The sequence below is a fragment of the Sebastes umbrosus genome, chromosome 16, assembly GCF_015220745.1.
Source record: "Sebastes umbrosus isolate fSebUmb1 chromosome 16, fSebUmb1.pri, whole genome shotgun sequence".
Classification (NCBI taxonomy): domain Eukaryota; kingdom Metazoa; phylum Chordata; class Actinopteri; order Perciformes; family Sebastidae; genus Sebastes; species Sebastes umbrosus.
In genome coordinates, this window is record NC_051284.1 from 23,173,038 (window position 1) to 23,196,375 (window position 23,338).

Sequence of the window (23,338 nt, forward strand, 5' to 3'; positions counted from 1 at the left end):
ATACTGTAAGTAGTTCTTCTCTGCGTCTCACCACCTACTGTAACTCTCTGCTCGCACACAAATTAACAAGTCCTCCAGCAGCCTTAAGCCTGGAAACACCAGCTCGCTGATCTTTCTCCCCTTCTTTTCATCTCCTCCCATCCTCCCTCAAATCTCCCTCTGTCCTCTTTAGTCCCTCTTTCCCTCCCTACCTTCTCATCATCCTCTCCCTTCCAGCATCCTTCTCACCCTCCCCTCTCCCTCTCCCTCTCTCTCTATCACTACGTCTCTCTCTCTCTTTGTAGGTATTTCCCTTGCTGATGTTGTCCATTGAGAGCCAGTGATTGTCTGTGGGTGAGAGCAGAGGAGAAGAGTGGAGCCGATTACTGCAATGCAGAGCAACCAAACAACATCACGGTGCTGCAGCAGCAGACGATGCCGCCGCGTGTTTGCATGTGTGTGCTTGTATGTGCAGTTTGTGTGCATATTCAAACTGTTTACTTGTGCACATTTGCAGCACTGATACAATGATGTGTTTATGTGTGTGTGTGTGTGTGTGTGTTTGTGAGCGATGACCAGCCCCACCACAACTATTTGTCATGCCCAAACACCAAAGCTTCTGCAGCTATGCACCATGACTTTTAAATAGATCTCTTTTCACTGACATCAAACTATGCCCAACTGTGCATTTTTAATACCCCACGTCTTTGCAGAGAAGAATATGGTTTCATGCCTTCACACACACAAACACACACACACTCAGAAAAAGGATCTGCCCATCGCAGCTCGGGCTAAATCTATTATGCGAAATGACAGTGTTTTAATCAGGCTAATTGTCCATCTCCTCGCCATGTCGCTGCCATCTCTACTTAACCGATGCCACAGCCGCACTGTTTTTCTATTTTTTTTTTTTTATTTTTTTTTTTAAAGGAATAAATGACACGGCGGTGGAGGAAGAGCGAGAGGCAATCTAAGCCACAGAGGCCCACAGGCGTTTGAAGTCTAAAGACTCTTTCATCCTCGACTCTGGGAAATGAATGATTTTTTTCACACAGTGACAGGACAGCTCTGACAGGACCCAAACACATGAACCATGGCAAAGCTGTCAGATAGTCAAACACACACACACACACACACGCAGGCACGCGCATATACAGGGAAACACAAGGGCAAACACACACACAGCTGGAACGAGTCCAGAACAGAAAGTGTTGCGAAAAATCAGGCGTTCACGGAGCGAGGGAAGTGAGAAGGAAGCGTTAAAAAGCGAGAAGGAGAGAATGATGCTATAATTAGTCGTTTGTTGCTTTAACTGGCATTTAGTTTTTAACTGGGCTTCTTTGTCTGTAGACACAATGGGGCTGATGTGGCATGAGTGAACTACACAGCTTAGAGGATTAAGGCTGGACTGAGGCTGCGGCGCCGCACTCTCTCTCTCTCTCTCTCTCTCTCTCTCTCCGTCACGCACACAAACACTCAACTAGCTTCACACACTTCCTTAAACACACACACACCTACAAACAAAGGCACACCCCTCCGAATACACACACACACACACACACACACAGTCCCGCGTGTGCACACAAACGCACCCACAGGGGGATTATCTGTGCAACAGAGTTCTGAACACTGAGAGTGAGGAGGCGTCTGAAGAAGTGCACTCATCACCGAAGGATGGAAAGAGCACAGCGGAGAGAAACAAAAACACACACATACACAGACACACTTCAGCGCCGAGCTACCTGTGTGTTGAGCAGCATATAGAACAGCATCTCTCTGTGTCTGTCCTGTGAGGCTGAGCTGACAGCCGGAGCAATGAGAAAGAAAGAAAGAAAGAAAGAGAGGGAAGTAGAGGAAGGTGAGAGGAATAAAAAGAAATCAAACGTAGAGATGAAAGTAGAGAAAGAAGATGGAGGAAATCATTAAATAGAGCTGGAGCAATTCAGGACCTTGGCCCCCCGGGGGGCCACCAGCCTCACATGTCCTTATTTCACAAATAGATTGTATTGATTTTATCCCATTAAAGTGGTAGATTTCACACTATTAACTTCTATCTCCATCCGTTAGTGTGTGAGGAAGCCTGCAGGCCCGGCTCCCATCAACGCGATGCGTGGACACAAGCTCACAGGCTTAGCACACCTCGAGCTGTTTCTTTCATGCACTATTAAGGCAATGGAGTCGGGAGAGAGAACATTTATAGGGGGTCAGGGCATGTGTGTGTGTGTGTTTGCGTCGATTTGTCACAGTAGCTGCCATCGCCAGGTTTTTTTTTTTACGTAGCACCCTTTATTGTATTTCGTGGGTCGGCGGTAAGAAGGCTGAACCAGATGCAGAATCATCCTATACATTAATATAACATGATCCCTTACAGGAGAGCTTCAACACGCAAAAACTAAGAATAAATATATTCACAACTGCCTCTACTATTGGTAGGAGATGAAAGCATAAAAAGGTACCTCCGTAAAAGATAATAATCGATAGTTGATAGAAGTGTCTTTTTTTTTCCTCGACAAAAAAAATGCCTTCACGTCCTGTGGTTTTTTTAGTCCATTGTTTTTTTGTTTTTTTTTGCCGTTCTATTTTCCTCTGAGAAATACTTAAAAATCAATACAACGACCTCTGTGCCTTTGTCCGGTGAAAGAAAACGGGGAGCAGAGGTCCTTGTGGCCTCATTAAGTCTGGCTGATTAAGAAATCCAAAACGCATCCATTGCCACAGTGTCCTTCGTACGTCGGCCTTCCTTTTGTTTTGTCTTGCGTTACAAAAAAAAAAATAATTTCTGTATCCTTTCATCCATAAAACCTTTTCATAATTTCATACATCAACCAACTATTCCTGGATATGTCCCTCGTCTAGCCCTGTAAAAAATTCAACTGGATAAGCAAATTAAGTTAACTGGATGAGATGGAAATGAACTGCATACAAACAACTCCACTATTGACTGGGTATATTATTATTTTTGGCTCATCCAGGGAATGCAATTATTCGGCGGCTTTGATTGGTTTCAGTCTCAGTCGTCCATCAGCGTCCCATCCGTTGGTAGTCAAACCTCTTTGTTTAGATAAATAGATCTGTATTCATAGAAAAATAAGCATTGACCACGCTGCTGGCTGTTCATTGCTAAGGCACTTGGCTGTTTTCAGTCATTTATCTCCCCTCTCTCGCTTTGTCTCTGTCGTTCCTCCATCTTACACGTCCACCCAGTTTGCTCCACGCCTTCTTGGCTGTCGCAGTCTATGACTCTGGGTTTGATGTTGCAGAGAGCTGATAATATGAACACTGACGCCCACCGCCACCACGCCGACTCCTGCTCATTGTGGCGCTGACTAGAAAAACCGAGCCTCGATATTTTGTGAGGCGTAATAGAGGAGGAAAAAAATTCTGTAGTAGCTGCAGCTGAAGTTTTCGCCTCCAGGCGGCAGAGATCTGGGATCAGCTAATCCTTTCCAACCATATTCACCAGTAGTGGGGAAAATACAAAAAGTGACCTCAGCTCGTTATCCAGGAATAAACATGTATGTAGTGTAGTCCCGCTCCCCCACAGGCTCCTCTCAAAGCCACACCAGCCTCTGTACAGGAGTCATTGTTACTGGATGATTCATCACCAGAGAGGGAGATGATGAGGAGACAAGTAGCAGGAAGAGGAAGAGGAGGGGGGTTGTTAAAACTGGTAAGACCGGTCCAGCACCTCCATGTAGTCTGGTGTGGTCCTCAGTCTGGCTCTCTGCTCCCCTGCTCCCTGCTCGCTCTGGCTGCTGTTACCGCTGCCTGCCGTGGAGCTGCCGGTGGTGACCACGAGCGTTTGTTCGGGCCTGGCGTCCTGTTTGGAGTCTTGGGGGTGAGGGTAGCGGGGCGGCGGCCTCGCATACCTGTCTGGCAGGTCTCTGAACTCGGGTGTGGGGAGTCTGAAGAGGCAGTCCACCAGTTCGACCTTAGGGGTGGGGCCCTGGCTGTCGATCACCGTGGGGCAGAGGATGCCGTTCCCGTGGAGGCCCGGGAGTGGCCCCATCGCTCCCGCGACGGTGTTGATGGGCGATGAGGACACGTCCCGCGTCCAGTCCCTCTCCTTCTCTGCCGCAGAGCAGTATCCTCCCTCGCTCTCTTTGGAAGCTGCGAACGTCTGCTGCTGCTGCTGCTGCTGCTGCTGCTGCTGCTGCTGCTGCTGCTGCTGCTGCTGCTGCTGCGGCCGCTGTTTCACCGCCGCATCCGGCTCCTCTTTGTAGATGGGGTTGCTACACATGTGCGGTGTCGCAGCGGCGTTGGGACCTTTCGACGCAGCCTGCGGGGGCGAGATGGTGTCGTACACGTGGTTGTGTTCGGCCGAGGGCAGGGGCGGCGTCTCCGGGAGGCCGTGGTGATGGTGGTGGTGGTGGTGGTGGTGCGCCTGCTCGGTGAAGATTCCGCATTCCATCTGGATGCCCGCCAAGTCTACCTCTCCCTGGCGACGGAACGGCAGCTTGTCCCTCCTCCTCAGGGCGTAGGCGATTAGTGCCGCTGCCGCGAAGAACGCCGACACAAACAACACCAGGAGGCTGAGCACTAACACCGACAGAGGGATTGAATCCTTCCCGGGGGGGATCAGGGGGCCCAGCCCTGGGCCGGGGTAGCCAACCGACACGCCGCTGTCTGCGGCGGTGGAGGTGGCGGTCTGTTCCTCCTGCTCCTGGTCCTCATGGGACTCCAGCTCGGGGCAGAGCAGCTCCATGGAGAGCGAGCGGAGGTCTACACCTTTGGTCTTTTCCGGGGAATGGCAGACGACCTCTCCCACCACCACCACGGCGCTGAGCCCCTCCAGCCAACGCTTCAGCGGCGCTGCTTCACAGTTGCACTCCCACGGGTTCTGCTGCAGGTCCACCTGGAGAAACACACAACACCACAGCGTTTTGTCATCCCGTAATAGTACACTAATTACCGGTCTGCCGTGCAATGCAAATTCATGAATCACATTGTGGAATATAAACAAACAAATAGATAATTTTGCTGACAACCTTGTGATACACATTAGTAACTTTGTCACTGTCTCTTGTGTTATATTAAAAGCCAGCCACCTTAATAAGGTGACAACAAGAAAAATGCTGTTTTCTCCTCTACCTTTGCCTTTCACCACTTAGAATATATGGAAAATGAGTTTTTATGCATTTGCATAATTGAATACAGCACTCCACGAAGGCCAACGTTTTTTAAATGATTTTATGAAATATGCAGGTGATGCAAAGTACTGATTAATGTAAATAATGTCATTATGGGGTCGTCAAAACACTGAAGTGCTTCCATTTCCTGAATGGCTGTGCACCGCCACGATATATACTCTCAATAATGGAGAACGACTGGGCAGCGACCAATTCAACTTGTACTACCCACAAGTGCTCTCTTTAAAAGTTGTTCACACATGTACTACAGCAGGTTATAGGGACATTTCAGTTTACAATAAAGACCACTCAGAGTTTACATAAGTGGTTATTGACAAAACTCACCGGCAGGTTTTGTTTGACGAGTATCACAGCACTTTGTTTTTAACAATGCTGGGATGTGATGCAACTCTCCCCCTGTGCTATAATCCAATAGGTGTGTGTGTGTGTGTGTGCGCGTAAATCCATTTTCTCATTGCCAGCTATTGATTGCGTGTCCTAAAAACAAACTCAAATATTCACTTTGCCACATTTTGAAAAGGGTAAAGCAGATTATACACAAATGGAATCACTCGCATCCCGTTGTATTGTCTGCAGAACTGATCTGCTCCGTATCTTTAGCAATGACATTGGCACTGAAAGCTGATATTCTCTCTGTCACACTTCCAAGGAGCTTGCACAAATGTTGTCATGCTAATTTGGTTAGGCCAACTCCCTGGCTCGCAGAAATAGATGGATGCTTTTTGAGATGATTCAGCATTGCTGTTGTGGGAGCCATGGTGCGACTGCTTCCCCATGCCTCACGCTGAACAACAGGATGCTCCGGCTTCACTTTATTGGAGTTGGCCCACTGTGGGCTTTTGTGCGGCTTCGATAATGACATAATTGCAACTGGAGGGTGGAAACAACACTCTGTCTCAGTTTTAACTCCATTTGAACACTTCCACTATATTAAAGGTGCACTGAATAGTGCAGTTTTCTGCGTTTCAGCATCATTGTGACTCTCTTATTCAGCACGAATGCACATTAAAACAACAACATTTTAAATAAGCACCATTAACACCAAAATGTCAGCTTGTTTTTGCAGTTTTATAACTTTCATAACTACAACACTCCATCTGCTTGGAATTCCTGAAGCATTTTATTCCAGGTATTGTTCGCTTTCACACAGATCCCAAGGGCTCTATCCCCTTCTCTTTTGCAAGCATCTGTCCAACATGTGCAACACCGTTTACAATTTATACGCCTGGTCACCTAGTGTGTGATTTGCTGTCAACTTGTCAATCACAGCTCTGATTTGAAAGGAAATTATAGACCCCAGTTGGCCCGACAGGTGTTGATACAAGTGGTTGAGAAAAAACGAGTGCATGAAACCCCTTTTTTGGGAACAAGAAGCCATTTAGCAAAGTCATTCCACTTACAAAGTCACAAACAGTACTGTATGCTACAGGTCTTACTGATAACATTTTTATGTAGACAAATATTTAAAAAAAAAAGATTTACATCCACAGAGTCTTTAGAAAGGTGCCAAATAAAAATACAAATGTTGGTATTACGTGATATCTCTGGGACGTCAGCTAGTGTGGAAAAAATGGATAAATGGCTGAGATTAACAGTAAGTGACTGGCAACGACATGTTGTGAAGTAAATGCAATGGAACGGGGGAGGGATGATGCAACGTTGAGTGGCTGAATGTTATTAGTGTTAAAGGTCTAATAGTACCTTTAATGGTACTATATAATTATCATACAGTGTACTCAGTATGCGCCAGATGGTTTGTTACACAGAACTATCTGAGAAGCCGTCATTGGAAACTGTTTGGAAAAATGGCAGGCACGTTCAAAAAATCCTTGGCAGGTGATTGGATGAACCATCTGTCAATCAAACTCTTGCCGAAGCCAGTCTGGAGAAGAGCGGAAACATATTTTTCCATTGAGAAAAGCTTTCAGTGCCGTTCTTTGCTCTTGTTTCAATGAAGAAATACTCTCCAGTTCTGATACAACTGATGCTATTGCAGCATCTACGCTAATCTCCGGCATTGTTGTTTTGAACAAACAACAATCGTCTCTCCGTGTCGTGGGTGTCGTCATATCACACACACATAAGCCACGCCTGTTGCTTCCAGTAGCTACTCACACAACCAGGTCTCACGGGAATTAGGCGTATAAAGTGCACGACATTAAACGGACATTCCATTAATTCCATTCCATTAATTGGCTGTCTTATTGCACACTAAATGCCTAGCACATTATCGTGACATTCATACGCCTTTTTGTGCGAACGGGCTGCGTCACAGGATAATGATTGGTCCGTGCTTTGGCTTGCTGGACACAAATGCATTACTTGAAGCCTGACAAGGTGGATTTTTGTGTGATATGTGATACCATGAGTCTAGCGTGCTCCCATGACATCAGAAGAATCCAGCTGCCGTTCAAGAAAACTCAGTATACAGCCACCAGAGTCTTGCTTTGAGTGCAACATTTGCTGTTTTTGATGCTTCTTGAAATAAAGAAATTCATGAAAAACACAAAAAAAAACCTCTTTTGTCTGAAAATATATTCAGCCCCGCTTAAATAATGCCATCAAGTTTTGAATGGAAGCTGCCACGCTTTAGCCGCAGAGGAGCAAATTTTGCTCTTGTGGGTTTTTATCATTATGACGCAGATCAAAGATCAAGCAATAATTGCCCAAAATTTACTTGGGAGCCGTTAAAAAATCACATCAGGGGAGAAATTCAAAATTGATCACTTTGCCCAAACAGCAATATCCTGTCAGTCATCAGGAACTGCTCCAGTTAGTTCACAGAAATATAGTCAATATAAGCAGGTTTTGGAAGTTGTGGTGCAAGGATCCTGCTGTAGTCCCCGGTGACGAGACGACCCTGAGCTGCTTCAGCTTGCCAAGCCTTCTCCATACTGATGAATGTGTTTCATTGTCTTGTGAATAATACACAGGGTGGAAATGAAAAGAGTGCATTGGAAGAAGAATCTGCAGCATACGCAAATTTGAGTTTTTCTGAAAAATGTGTACAATGGAAACCCGTCTTCATGGCTACAGTGTTGCATGAGACGTTATACATACAAAGCCGGAGAAATGCGTCAAAGCGGTTCACTCATGGACACTCTTATGCTGTTAGATTTCATCAGTCTGTGATGTGGAGTGCGTTCAAAGAGGGCTTTTTTTTTCTTTTTTGAAGTGTTGTAATTTACTTTCATAGTGTACTTCCTTTGGCTGCCTCGTTGACTTCTACCTCTGATAGTGATTTCCCATATTTCCCAGAGCGACTTCAACAACCCCTTGGGAAGGGCCATGAACTTGTTCTATCCAGCAGTTTGTGTTTCATGTAGGTGGAGAGAGTGGTAGTAATAGCAAAGAGCAAGAGTTTCTGGTCCATTGAGGCTATTGTCAGTAGAGAAATCGGCATCTCTGCGTCTGTGTGATTGCTGACCATCAGAGCAACATGGTGAGTCGAGAGAGAGAGAGAGAGAGAGGGGCCCTTGATCTTTTATTCTGAGGGAAAACAAACACAGACTTTTAATACCGCTGTATCAGATATCTGGATTATTTTTGTGTTTGAAGTGTGCCAAAGGAAGCATGTAGACATGGCATGATAAGCATGTTTGTCCTGTTACCTGCAGAGAAATACAATACTAAACAAATAAATCGGCCCGGGAATGCAGGTTTTTGTAGATCTATTTTGTAAATCACACACATGGGAAAGGACCTATTTTCATACTTGTATTCTGGGGTTTCTACTAGAACATGTTTACGTGCTTTAATGTTCAAAAAACATTTTACTTTTCTCATACCGGCTGTACTGCAGCACCTCTTTTCATCTTCTGTCTGAAACGCTCTGTTTGAGCTGCTGCCCCTTTAAAATGCCCAGTCTGCTCTTGATTGGTCAGCTGGCCCATTCTATTATGATTGGTCAACCGAACCAAACTCTTTGGACTCTGCTCCAGCTCCGTTCCAAACTAGTTTTGTTTGCGGGAAAAAACTAGCCAAAACTAACCAATAGGCAGATAGAGGCAAATGTGTTACTTGGTGACATCACCACGTTACGGAAGAAAAGGTGGGACTTCAATCAAGGCATTTCAGGCAGTTCAGGAGCAGTGTTTCTGTGGGGGAGAGTAACTCCATTTGACGTGGTCTTTGGGCTTTATAACTTTGCAGACCTTTTACATGCACAAAAAAACTATATAACTCACTAAATTAAAGGGAAAAAGTACAAAAGCATAATAGGTCCTCTTTAAAAAGAATCTATTTGTCACAACTGCTATAGATATAAATAGGACTGACCTATAATCCAATATTATAGTTCATTACCTCCCCATATATAACCATATAATGACAATAATCTGTCACAGCATTGGAATACATATTTTTGTAAACAAGATATTGCCGCTGTAGAAACAGAATAACACTATTAGAAACATTTAACTCAGTGGAATGAAAATGTGCTTAACGTTCAACTGTGTGATTAAATATCATAGCATATGGATACAGAAATAAGTGCAATATTAATCATGCCTATATCATCCACCCCTACAGACAATTGATTCAATTACAGAGAAAACCCTGCCTGCTTATGTTGCAAGAAAAATCATCTTACAGTGCAGTGAAACGTTTTAAACTTGCTTTACTGAGACTCATCCTGAAATAGAAAACACATATGCTTGCCAGATGACTGGACTTTTATTGAGCTAATGTATTTATCTCTTAAACACCTGTGGTGTCTGTATTTTGCTGTGCTGTGCAGTTTTAAGTGGAATATCGGCTGATGTGGCTTATTTTTTAGTGCATAAACATCCACTGGTTTGTTTTGTGTTGAGGAAGACGTAAACCAACCAACTGAAAATAATGGCCAAACTAAGAGAAGCAAGAGTCATACTGACAAATAATCTTTTTATAGACCATTTCGCAGTTGTAAACATAAACATTCCTAATGTGTCCTCATCTGACAGGAAGTAAACAGAGACCCAAGCTGTTGCCTAGCGATGCGACTCCGTTGAAACAGTCTATAGAATTAGTAGATATGATCTGACGAGGACATTCGTGGTTATAATTACCTCTATTACCTGACTACCAGTTGAGCTTAAGACTTTAATCAATGTCAATTGTATTAAGCCCATGCTCTCCTCATTTCACTGTCCTAGTTACTGGCTCACCACTTAGCAGCATTGCTAAATTTAAAGGAACAGTGTGTAACATTTCGGGGGATCTATTAGCAGAAATGGAATATAATATTCATGTTTTCATTAGTGTATAATCACCTGAAACTAAGAATCGTTGTGTTTTCATTAGCTTACAATGAGCCCTTCATATCTACATAGAGAGCAGGTCCTCTTCACCGAGTCCGCCATGTTGCTCCGCCATGTTTCTACAGTAGCCCAGAACGGACAAACCAAACACTGGCTCTAGAGAGAGTCTTTATGTTACCTGAAGGCCAGTTTGTGAGCCGCTGAGTGCAAAACCGTGGTACCATCTGCTCCTAAAGTAGTGTTACCACGGTTTTGCACTCAGTGGCTCACATTACCGCAGTCTTAGAAAGGGAGGAGTGAGCGGAGGGGTACTCAGTTGGTTGCAATCTGCAACCACACCACTAGATGCCGCCAAATCCTACACACTGCACCTTTAAATATTAGATATAATAGCAAACCTCCTCTGCTAGTCTGATAACAGAAAGTTGAGTTTTAACATTCAGTTAGTTATAAGTATTAGAGGTGGAAATTATGAATCCGTTTAGTCAAAGATTCATGTCACAGACATGTGGTTTGTTCTATTAGATAAGCGATCGACCACTGTTGGTAGTAAGTTAAGTTGATTACTGGTCTGAAAAAAAATAAATTCAGTTCAGTACAATACTAGTCAATTCAAGGACTGTTTATAAGGTTAATAGCTCAGCAGACACCTATTTGCAACTGACTTATAACATGATGATTGTTTCTGTACCTTTCACCATTTTTCAATAAGCTCTAAACTAGGAAATAACATACTTAGCAGTTCCACTGCTAAAGGCTAATGGCTTGGCCTTTATGGCTATACTGAATTATCAATGTGACTCAGTCATTAGCCTTTAGCAGTGGACGTGCCCCTGATTCGACTGTTATCAATTCATTAAATGTGTGTTATCAGTCGTTATAAGCCTCATAGATGTGATATCAGTAGGGGCCTGCTACGCCTACTACGTTGCAACACAAAAGCAACACGTTTTAACAGGTTGTAAAACTGCATGAAACGTTACGTTTCGAACACAAACAAAACTTTGTTTATGTTTAGACAACAAAACTACAACTTCTTTATGATTACGCAACAAAGCCACTTAGTTAAGTTTAGGAAAAAACGTGTTTTGGGTTAAAATAACTACGTTTGAAAATAGAAACTACACGTTATTGGGTTCACACGGGATGTGAACTTCGGTCTAAGCCCTGTGTATTTTGTTCCATCCATTGCTTCCGACTTTCACCCCAGATGGAGTTTCACGCTATCTATTCTACAGCGCCTGACTTCCACTTTTGCTCCGGTCATTATTACTACAACTGTTGGAGGTCGCTGTTGTCTTCTTTTATTTCTTATTTCCGTGATCGACCATATGAATCCACGATAATACCTACTGGTGGGTGTAGTAGGGCCCTACAGACCCACATCTATGAGGCTTATAACCACTGATAATGCACATTTAATGAGCTGATAACAGTCTAATTGGCTGGTTTAGCTCGAAAATTCGGGAGCAGTGCAGTGCCGGCACATAACCCTCTATAACAGCGCAATGTGTTGTTTTTATACTTTAAACAAATGAGATATAATGCAAAGACAGATTCTGTTACATTTGGACAGAGCCAGGTTAGCTGTTTCCAGTCTTTATGCTACAGTAATAAGCCACCCGGCTGCTGGCTGTAGCCTCATATTAAACAGACAGATACGAGAGTGGTATCATTCTTCTCATCTTGGCAAGAAAGCAAATAAGTGTGTATTTCCCAAAATGTCAAACTGTTCCCCTTAAAGATTAATTTGTACAAGTATTAACACAGGCTCAAATAAAACTGGCGACTATTAGTTGGGCATTGAATGGTTTCCTGTCAAACCTGCCCCTAGTGAATACTGTGTTGTTTTCATCAATCTTTCTGGAGTGTGCATTGTTTTTCTATATGACATCAGGAAAGGTGAGATGTGGCTGTGGGCAAGTTTCTCCACTGCAGCTGGAAACAATGACAGTGAGTCGCCCTACTGTACAACATGTTCTTTGCATTTACTGAGAAAGACATATGTGTTGTCCTGAACTGTTCATATTTCTGGCATAGACTCAGATTCTGACTCACCCTGATTTTATAATATTCTTGCCATTGCTTTTCAAAGGGAAGACTCATTTATGGAGGACGAAATCTGCCAAAATACAAAATAAATAAATAAATGACCTGATAAATAAACACATAATAAATAAATACATAAATAAATACATAGATATATTTAAAAATAAATAAAAAAATAAATAAAGAAATAAATAATTAGAAAGTAAAAGCAACAAAAAAATAATAATTTAAACATTTATTTGAAAATAATTAATAAAATGAGTACATAAATAAATAAAAGGGAAAATTAAATGGAAGGGTAAATAGATAAGGAAATGAATACAAAGATAAATAAATAAAGAAGCAAATTAAAACAAAAAACATAAATTTATGTCACATTTTATCAATTCATTAATGGCTACATTTATTTTTAATATTATATTTGCTACATTTAATGACATATTTATTTATTCATCAAGTCGTTTAGTTATTGATTGATTGCTTTTTTTTATTTTGGCAGGTTCCGTCCTCCATACTCATTTGCTCTTGTGTTGCTATTCATTAACTAATTTAAAGAAATTACAGACACCATGGCCATTTTCATTTCCTCTGTAATGTCTTAGAATAACAGTGACATCAAAAGAGGTATTTTCAAAAAATATCAGAGCATGTAAGTGGGTGTAACTGTTTAATCCTGTTCTTGATGGTGACAATGACTCTAAGCTATACATGCTGCTGATTATCAAAATGGACTGCTTTTTTTTTTTTTTTTTTTAACGGCAGCTGCAAGCTTCACCCTGCCTCCATCTGTGTTACCCTTTGATTTTACCGTGCAAACTCTGGCTCCAAAAGCACACGTCAGCGCCCAGAAATCCCAGCTTCAAACAGACAGTAAGTCAACAGGTGATATCATTGTCACATTATTTCCTGCAGTCCATGGGCAGCGCTAATGTGGCTTTGTCAGAGTAATAACAACCCCGGTAAATGAATGAATTCAATTACCGCGCTACAGATTTTGAGCCCCACAATGGTGATGCCGCTGGGCTTTATGAATATGGCACACAGTGTACTTCCATTTTGGTGAGTGCTTTAATGCTGTTGGACATCAGAGGCGTATAAGAGCACAAAAACATAATACACTTCTGCAAGGTTCCTCCAGCTCCATAAATCACCATCGTCCTTCCCCTGAGCAAACATTTAGAAACAGCCTCTGAACTGCCAGCCTCACCCACACTACCTACAGTAGGATCGGGAATTCTTCACGGAGCAAAGTAAAATGGAAATTCACAATGACATTCAGGCTAATCCACACCCACCATACCTCGTTCTACTCCGGCTGTCTAAGAAAAGCCTGGTACACTAAATTTGCTGAAGTGAGAGGAGGCAGGATGAAAAAATGTAATACCTCGGGTTCGGTCCTTATCGGCGCATTGTGTACAACCAGTCACATACTGTAACCGCTGCAGTTAAATGTGCGAGGTAAGGTCTAGCACAAACAGTGAATTTAGCACACACTGTAGTCTGTTTACAAATAGGGGCGTTAATTACAACTATGCTCAAAAACTTGAGGGGTTCAGCTTTCTCCAGTTTAGCTCCTGATTTATTAAGACCACTTATGCAAATCGAGTCAATTGCAATTTTCCAATTAGAATACCTGAGGCGCAACCATAGTCCCACATGCCGCAGCGGAGCTCTCAAAACAACAGACGACGCAGATGACGGAGGAAACTGCAGCTGTGCCAGAGGCCAGGAGAGCAGGGGCTGCCAGAAGTTTTAGAGGCGGTGACGGCTCGATCCAAGATCTCAGCTTTGCTTTTGTTTAGTTCATCAAGCTGTGATAATGTAATGTGTCTTGGCAATCTATTAGTTATTTTAATCTCATCGTCTGACATTTGAAATAAACACACTCTGTATAATTATGCACATTTTCGTTTAGTAAATCCACGGGGGTGATCCAATTCACCAATCTCCATTTTTCACCCTGCCACTGTCACTCAACAAAATGCATGTTATTTGGCCTAAATCTGCTAAAAGCTTCGTGCCAGCTATCTGACTCATTTACACACCAGCGGGTCAGCAGATCAGAATCATTTTCTCAAGCATCCACCTGCACCAAAACCCCCTCACTCATTCAGCAAATACAGAGGCAACATCCCTCCCCTTCCGGTGAACCATCATGGGACCTTATTTGGAAAATCTGAATTGCACCATGAATCACACATGCGATGTTTGTCAATTTCAAAGATAATTTTGCAAGACAAGAAAGTATCAGACTGAAAATGCCTACTTATAAAGTCTACACACCCAAAAGTCTTGTAATCGGTGTCTCTGATGCCTGTGTGATTCGTACCGGGATGTACTCACACCAGCAACGGGTCTTGCTCGTTCTTTCCATAGGCTGTAAGAAGTGGACGTATAGTCACCGTGACGTCGCCCATTGGTTTGTGGACTGCCATTTTGAAGCCTCGGGTTCGTCATTTTGGCAGTCGTCATCTTGGTTTTTTGCAACCAGAAGTGACACGAGAGGGTGGAGCTAAGTACAACCGAACGCTGAATCAGACATTTCTATGCAACCAAAAAGGTTATAATTAACTTTCATGAACTGAAAACACACTGTGAAAGGGTTAAAGTTGTAAGATGAAAACACGGACAACTCCCAGACCGGACAACGCCGTGGTAATGACCTGTCAATCACAAGGTAGCCACGCCCTAAAGCATACACTGCTTTATGGTCTATTTGACTCTAAATGGGACCATAATGTACTAAATGATCATCATGCTGTATTGAAGGAGACCTGAAACTATCGATTGAGACAATAAACTCATGTTTATAATGTTTACTGAGGTAATAAATCAAGTAGAAGTAGGGTCATTTTCTCATAGACTTCTATAAAATCAGACTTCTTTTTTTGCAACCAGAGGAGTCGCCCCCTGCTGGCTATTAGAAATAATGCAGGTTTAAGGCACTTCTGCATTGGCTTCACTTTTCAGACCGGAAGTTGCCCACTGATTCTTTCACTTCTTGGCTGATAAAAAGACCAGGAGTCGCTGGATAAAACACATCAGGTAAGATAACGTTTCATTTGTGCGTGGTCATAGTTAAGTTAGCTAGCTAGCTAGTGTTGGTGACGTACATTGTGCGAGACGAGAGATGTAAGACAGATGTTTAAAATTAAATGATACTACGACAAACTGTGACTTTCTTGACTTGCAAAATTATCTTTTACATTGACAAACATCATATGTGTGATTCATGGTGCAATTCAAATGGGATCAAAAAATTATTTATTTGTCTCTCGCCGTTGACTACCGTACATATTTTTTCTGAAATAAGGTCCCATGGAGGACGCCGAAATGGGAAGGACTTCGCCTCTCTATACAGACAGTGGTAGATTTGCACCAACCTGCACCAGTCCGGTGAGGTGCTCCAGTACGCCCACCATAGGAAGCTGCAGAAGGTGGTTATTTCGTAGATTGAGTCGAGCCAGATTAACTCCAGAAAACACCCCGAGGGGGAGGCTCCGCAGCAGGTTGGCGTTGAGGAACAACAGCTGGAGGGACGGCATGGAGTCGAAGGTCCCGGGATCGACCTCATGGATCTCGTTGTACTCAAAATAAAGGTACCTAAAGAGAGAAGGGGACGTGTTACAGCGTCTCTGTATACATGGAAAGAAACTGTGGAAATAGGAGGATAAACAGGGTGTGGTTATGTTAAAGGAAACAGTACTTAGTGATATCTGACTGTAATGAAAAATAACTTTGTATAAATAAGTACTAATTTTCGCATGTTCAAATCGATTTATTTTGAAGTATAATTTGCCTCTCCTGCGCCCCAGCAGGATAATAACATAACTGAATATTTATGTAAAGAAGTCATAACAGAATTTTAATTTAATCTGCACTTTTCACAGCTGATTAGCTGATCAGTGTCAAATGATATTGTGCCATTTTGCGCTGATGACTTGTTCCACTTGCCTAGACATGCCCGATCATGATGTCAAATTTAAGACACTTTGAATTTTTAAGTTGTTTTTTTTTTCAATAATAGAAATCAGTGTGAATTTAGGGAAGTATGACTGCAGACTTTTCCTTGCATGCTAGTGATCCAATATACTTCCATTGATGTAATAAGTAATAGATCTGGTTTAAATTACTTATCGCTCACTTGCCCCAGAGTCACTAACAAAGGCTAACGAGAGGTTAAGAGGAAGACGTTTTGAATGTCCTGAGAGGATCTTTATTATTGATTAATAGTCAAATTAATGGGTCTGTAGATGTTCTGAATCTTATCTTGAAATATAGAGACAGTGGTGCTGAAAGGCTTAATGATGTTTTGAATACGTATCACAAACCTTCTTTCTATAGCAGAGAATGAAAGTTGACCTTAATCAAACACTGCAGCTCCCTGAATAAATACATTTACTGACTGTAGATATTTGCTGCATTCATTATTTGCAGAGGAATTATTTTTGTTAGCTTAATCTGACAATGATACATACTGTATGCATCATTCTGATGAGTGTTTTTATAATAAGCCTTTTCCGCAAAAAGCAAATGACACCATCCAGGCTCCTTATTAACACCTCTGTATGCAAATATTTTGAAAAAAACTCCATTAATTTTCACATTGTCACTCATACCAGACTCACACTTCAACTGAAGCATGCCATCAGGCAGCGTGACTAACAAATGACACTCCTGGAAGAGAATGGGCACCTTTTCATTTCAATCAAATTCCGGCATAATGGTAATCAAAATGTTCTGCTCAGCGCTATGCCGGTATTACAGTGAAATTAATTTCCGCATACTTTTAAACAAATGCCTAAATACCTAAGCTGACGTGTGGTTTTATAAATTTGTTTGAAGTGCAGTGTGCTTGAAAAACGCTGCGAGTGATCCAAAAAGAAAAAAAAAGTCCTACCAGAGATTCTGCAGCCCCAGGAACATGTGGGGGCTGAGCCTCTCCAGGTTGTTCCCGTTCAGGTAGAGGCTCCTCAGGCTCGAGAGGCTGGAGAAGGCCCCCTCCTGGAGGTACGAGATGCGGTTGTTCCCAAGGTGAAGAAGGTCGAGGCTGGAGAAGTTCCAGAAGTCTGCGCGGTAGATCCTCTGGATTAAGTTCCCGCTCAGATACAGCTTGCGTCCGTTGAGAGGCCGCGGCGTTAGCTGGGACACGTTGAGGAAGCCGTTCTCCTTGCAGTTGACGGTCAGGCCCAGGTCTATGATGTGCAGGTTGCAAGTGCAGGCCAGGGGGCAAATGATGGGGATGGGGGGTCGCGTTTGGAAGCCAGCAACTGGGGGATTCTGGTTGGGAATCAGACTGCGAGGTGTGGGGGATGTTCTGGATGGTCGAGGCCTTTTCGTAGGCCTCGGGGGCTTGTCTTTACGCTCCGCTGAGGAAGAGGACGACGACGTGGAAGAGGGGTGAGTGTTCTGGCGGGAGCCGTGAACCATGGAAGAGGGTTTAGTCGGCCTTACTCGCCCGGGGTGGGAGTTGGGTCTAGAGTTCGGGGGCAAATGTTGGGGCGACGATCCCGCCAACGGACCGCCACTTTCTGCTTGCAGCTCTTTATCCGGGAGGTCGGCACACAGCTCCTTGCGTGAAATCTCCCTCAGGTCCTTGCCGTGAAGGTGGAAGGGATACTCGCAGGTAACGTCCCCGACTACAGCCGTGTAGGGGATCTGACCAAACCACTGCTGTAGCTGCACTGCCTCGCAGCCACAGTTCCAGGGATTCTCCTCCAGCTGTAGCTCCATTAGGGAGCGACCAACGTACTCCAGGGTCCCAGCATATGCCAGGCTCTTCAGACGGTTTCCCCGCAGGTCCAGATGAGTCAGAGACACAGATCTGGAGCAGCAGGAAGAGGAGGAGGGGGGGATAGTTAGCTAGGTTAGATGAAAGGACAATGTGATAGTAAGTGAAAATAAAGGTTCACACATTCCACCGCTGATTAAATCGGCTTTTTTATCTGATGATTAATCCGTCTTTTATGATTTGAAATAGTATGCACACAGAAACACTAATTCCACGCCAGTACAGACTGGCTAATTGTGTCTGACACTGATATTTCTACAGAGCCGCCTTGGTGTAATTTAAAAGCTTTGCAAGGGAAATAATCAGAATATCTAACCTGAACAGATGAGCAGGCAAGACGGGGATCAGGTTGTCGTTGAGGATGAGAACCCGGAGCTTGTAGAGGAACCTCAGGACGCCGCTGTCGATTCGTTTGATCACGTTGTAGTCGGCCTGCAGGTGAAAAGAGAAAATGTGATGAACATAATTGCTGCAATTGAAAAAATAGACTGAATGCAGCAGGAGAGCATCTGAAAATTGCACCCAAGCCACCTGCTAGCCACTGACTATTTCTGTCACAATCACATCTATCTATTGCAATCTTGGACGAATTAGTCAATAATTCCGTCAATCATGGGTACTCAACATCTTCTCAAGCGTACCTGGAGGTATTCCAGAGCCTCTAAACCAGCGAAGGTGTCATTCCTGAAGACCTCCAGCTTGTTCTCGTGGAGGTACAGGCGCCTCAGTTTGGCCAACCCGTTGAAAGCTCCCACTCTGATGTCCTGGAGCGCATTGTTGCCAAGGTTTATCGACACTGCGTTGCCAAGGTGCTGAAACCCGTTGCTATAGAGACGCCTCAGAGAGTTCCTCTGGAGGTTGAGTTTGAAAGGGCGGACCCACGACTGTGACACCTGAATGATTAATTAGAGGTCTGATTAGTTATCTTATTAATTACATGAATTTAAACAGCTAGAAACACCCCATAAGCCACATTAGAGGCAGGATATTAGACTTGGAGATATGTTAATGAGATAAAATGTTCCACGTGCACGGGCAGATTAATGAGCAAGGGGTGGGGGGGGGGGGTGATACCTGGCTGACATTGGTGAAGCTCCGCCTATCGCAGTGCACGTGCAGCACGCCTTCTTTGACCTCGCACGTGCACGGCTCGAAGCAGGGCTCGTCCACTTCCTCCTCGGAGTTGTCCACCAGAGGGGTGTGTGTGGAGGTGGGGGTGGGGGTGGGGGTGTGCGACGCCCGGGAAAGACACACACACCCCAGGGCCACCGTCAAAGTGACCCACTGCATCCTCCTGCTTCTCAGCTCAGCAGCCTGGGGCTACAGCCCGGCATCGAACCCTCACCGCACTGATGAGCGGCACAGTACATGCATACATTCAAACACACACACACACACACACACACACACACACACACACACATAAAGGATTAAAAGAGGGCAAACAGCCAGGGAGGCAGCAGCAAGAGTCAGTTCAGGATGAATCAGATTGATGATACATCACAAGCATACACTGTAAACAATTGCTGTTAAGTTACAGCAGGATTTCAACAGTATTAACCTGTTATTGCTAAAAACAGTGCTTTACTGTTAATACAAAAGAAAACCTGTTAAATTATAGGCCGTTTTTTAACTGAACTATAATGCATTCTTAAAAAACAGCACTTTACTGCTGATCAACTGTCTAAAGTATCATCAGTAACAGTTTCATGCAGTATTTTTTTAATTCTGGGACCTGATCTGCTGTGAGGCTTGCACATTGTCAGTGAATTAGCTCTGTTCTTCACTCACATGTTGTTATGGTTTGCATTCTGTGCTTGTAGCCAGCTAGAGACAGACATTTTGGGAAAAGTGTCAACAAGTCTATTATAGCCTTTTTCCTAACAAGTCCCTTTAATTGTATTTAGTGTGACTATTCCTATGTCTGTAACCTGCTAAGTCTATTCATCTAGGCAAAAAGTAATGTTTATTAAAATGTTTGTAACAAATACAACCTAAATAGTGCATTAAAACAAATCAGTAAGATAATGTAAAACAAAGGTGAAAAACAGCTATATAATGTATCTTTAAACAGTAAATTAACTGTAACATACTGTGAAATTAATAATTAATAATTAATACTGTATTTTTCATTAAGAGTAAAAAGCTGTAAATTTCAGCGACAGTATAATAATGTTAATTTTACAGTAACATAAAGGCAACCCTGCTGCCGGTTCTTTACTGTTATTTTACTGGGAAATTCTTAACAGTGCAGGGAGGCAGCAGCAAAAGTCAATTCAGGATGAATCAGATTGATGATACATCACAAGCATACTAAAGCGGTCAGAAAATAAAAGTTAAATCACACAGACTGGAGCGCCACGGGGAAAGAATTACATTACATGGAAATAATGATGTATAGGCCAACTGGAGGACACAGTATGCAATGATATGAGCACAACCATGGTAAACATATGTGAGATGCATTCAGGGAAACCAGGGTTTTAGATTTACAAGGTTAACAAAAGCAGGGGGGGTATTGATTTAAAAATAACCCCGCTGAACAGTCTCTCAGCTGCTACGACACTGCTTTTGAATTAAAAATTAAAATACTGACATTGAAAATGCAAAACAAAGGCAAGCACGTGGGCTCGTTCACCTGTGAATCACATTTTATCATTTTCAGAGTGGCTTTTTGGACAAGTGGTGGTGGTGGTGGTGGTGGTGGTGGTGGGGGGTAGAATAAAAAAAAGCTTGTGATGAATATATTCATCTGTACTCTCAAATGCCCGGCGAAGCTGAAATGTCACGCATGTGTTGTCTTAATGTATGCAATATGAATATGGGCGAATGCAAATCAGATTCATAATGCTTCTGTCTAATGAACTGCTCCATTTAATAAGACGAACGGCAATCAGAGAACAGAAGGAGGAGGCACGAAAAACCCCTTATTATCAATCAACAGGAATACGTTGGGTTATCAACAGCCATCGAGTCCCGTCATGATCATTATTGTGGTAATGACGGTGGAGTGAAAGCGTCGCTGCCAATCCAAACTCTTCAAAATTTACAAAAGGGCTGATGTGAAGGCGGAGCGGTGACAGGCGGGGACGTGAACTGATGGTGATGGTGATAGTGATGAGGAGGAGGATGGCACAACAACCGAATGAGAGTTGCAGCAGTCCTTGAAACAAACAAAAAACAAAAAAACAAAAATGGGAGTCTTGCATGGGGACACTTCCTCTCAAGTCTTAATGAGATCTAAATTGGATGGAGCATCTCGGTCTGCTCATACGGTGTTGAACACTGCCATGCGAAAATGCAATAATGATCATCATGGTATGGTAGCTGTAATCATACAGCAATAATCTGGCATCAGCGAGTTAGACAAGGAGGCAGCAGTGAAAACATCACCGCCTGGGAGAGGAAGAGCAATCACAGAGATGATTATGACGGGGGAAAGAGGTGGAAATGAGAAGAGGAGGATGATGAGGAGGAGGCAAAAAATGGGAACAAGGTGAGAGAATGGAGTAAAGGAGAGATAAAGGGAGAGTAATGGAGATGCAAAGGGAAGAGGGTGAGGTGAGAGAGAGAGAGAGAGAGAGAGAGAGAGGAGTGGGATTGCATAAGCAGAAAGAAGTCAGTCAAGGCTGCCACTCAGGATGAGAGCTCACAGTGAAACAGCTGAAATCTGATATTGATTACATCAAAGCCCTCCTCTCGGCCTGCACACAATGTACGCCTGCCTTTCCTCCGAGAAACAGAGCCAAGTTACATGTGAGTGAGTGTGTGGAAAACAATGTGAGAAAGGTCAAACCATATCCCAAAAAAAAAAAAAAAAAAAAAAAAAAAAGTGTGCTTTCACAGCCTGCCAAGTAGCAAGAAACAGGTAGACACGTGTGGATGAGTGTGTGCTTTCATAACAAAAAACAGTTCTGCAACAAGAAGAACATGAGGAGAAGTATGTTGTAACATGAGGACAAAAGTGTTGCAGGACAATCCAGGCCTATAGCTCAATAGTGTTTGACAAATTGGATACAGAACACAAGCCATTCACAGTCCCAGTAGGTCTTTGGGATTCGTCAAAGAAAATGCATTGTTTATAGCAAACCCCCCTATATGGAGGAGATCAATAGTGAGTCCAGATAGACCACTGGGATCCCTCCTGTTAGATTCTGCTCTGGTGGATCTCTGCTTTTAATGAGAAGACCTCTTTCTTCAATCAGCCTCAGTCAGCATAGCTCTGCATCATTACAGCAACGAGGAAAAAAAGGACCTGTGTGTGTGTGGAGTGGTGACAGCACAGCAGGATTTTTAAAAGTCATCTGAAAACAGGCCTGACACAGGTGTGGCTTGTCTGTCTTTTTCTTGACTTCCCCTCCTCTCTCTCTCTCTCTCTCTCTCTCTTTCTCTCTCTCTCCTCTCTAGACCTGCACACACTGACGCAAGAGAAACCAGAGATGACGGTCACTGCTTATCCCTCACCATATTATTCATGTCACATAATTCCAGTGTCTACCTCTCTGTCCTCTCTGTCCATCAGAACCTCAGCACTTGCTTTTTTTTTTTTTTTTTTTTGGGGTACATGGATGGGCCCCTGCACTATAACAGGCATCACACATCAAATGTATATGGAAGGGGCTATACCAGCCTGAGTATAGCCCCTATAAAGAAAATAACCACATTCTATAATAGTTAGCAGAATTAAAAAGCATGACCAATTAAAACAGCCTTAACACCAAACCTATTAAAGACATTTACCAGGCTATGTATGAAAATGAAAATCCTTGGCAGAGTAACGCAATCCAATTGCATTCCCCATTGTCTGTCTGTCTCTCTCTCCACCAACCAGCCTCAAACAGCGACGCTTAGCAGAGCAGGGATGCGGGTAATACTCACTCAGTCCGCCGCCAAAGAATTAGGGAACGACCGAGAAAACACTTTAGAGGCTGACTGTCGACATGTCGTTCACATTCAGACGCACTCTCCTCTCTCTCTCTCTCTCTCCTCCTGTAGAGGCTCAGGCGGATGGGGATGGAGAGGGAGGGAGGTGGTGGTGGTGGAGGGGACGTGATAAGACTGCAATGAGGTGGAGGATAAAAACCGGGAGAGAGAGAGAGAGAGAGAGAGAGAGAGAAAACCGATTGCCT

The 23,338-nt window shown here is 43.4% G+C and overlaps 1 protein-coding gene across 2 annotated transcripts; it reads right to left on the reverse strand.

Moving 5' to 3' along the window:
• Nucleotides 1–705: 705 nt before the first annotated feature.
• LOC119474861 (SLIT and NTRK-like protein 3) lies at nucleotides 706–23,338 on the reverse strand. Of its 2 annotated transcripts, none has more exons than XM_037747149.1 (7): nucleotides 23,088–23,338; nucleotides 19,284–19,558; nucleotides 18,851–19,102; nucleotides 18,526–18,641; nucleotides 17,319–18,242; nucleotides 15,802–16,021; nucleotides 706–4,834 (listed from the first exon to the last, which is right to left on the reverse strand). In XM_037747149.1, the coding sequence occupies exons 2-7, from the start codon at nucleotides 19,497–19,499 to the stop codon at nucleotides 3,641–3,643; spliced, it is 2,922 nt and encodes a 973-aa protein (XP_037603077.1). In that variant the 5' UTR covers nucleotides 19,500–19,558; nucleotides 23,088–23,338; the 3' UTR covers nucleotides 706–3,640. The 2 variants fall into 2 exon arrangements, with proteins under 2 accessions (XP_037603077.1, XP_037603078.1); XM_037747150.1 differs by having other exon boundaries at nucleotides 22,950–23,338.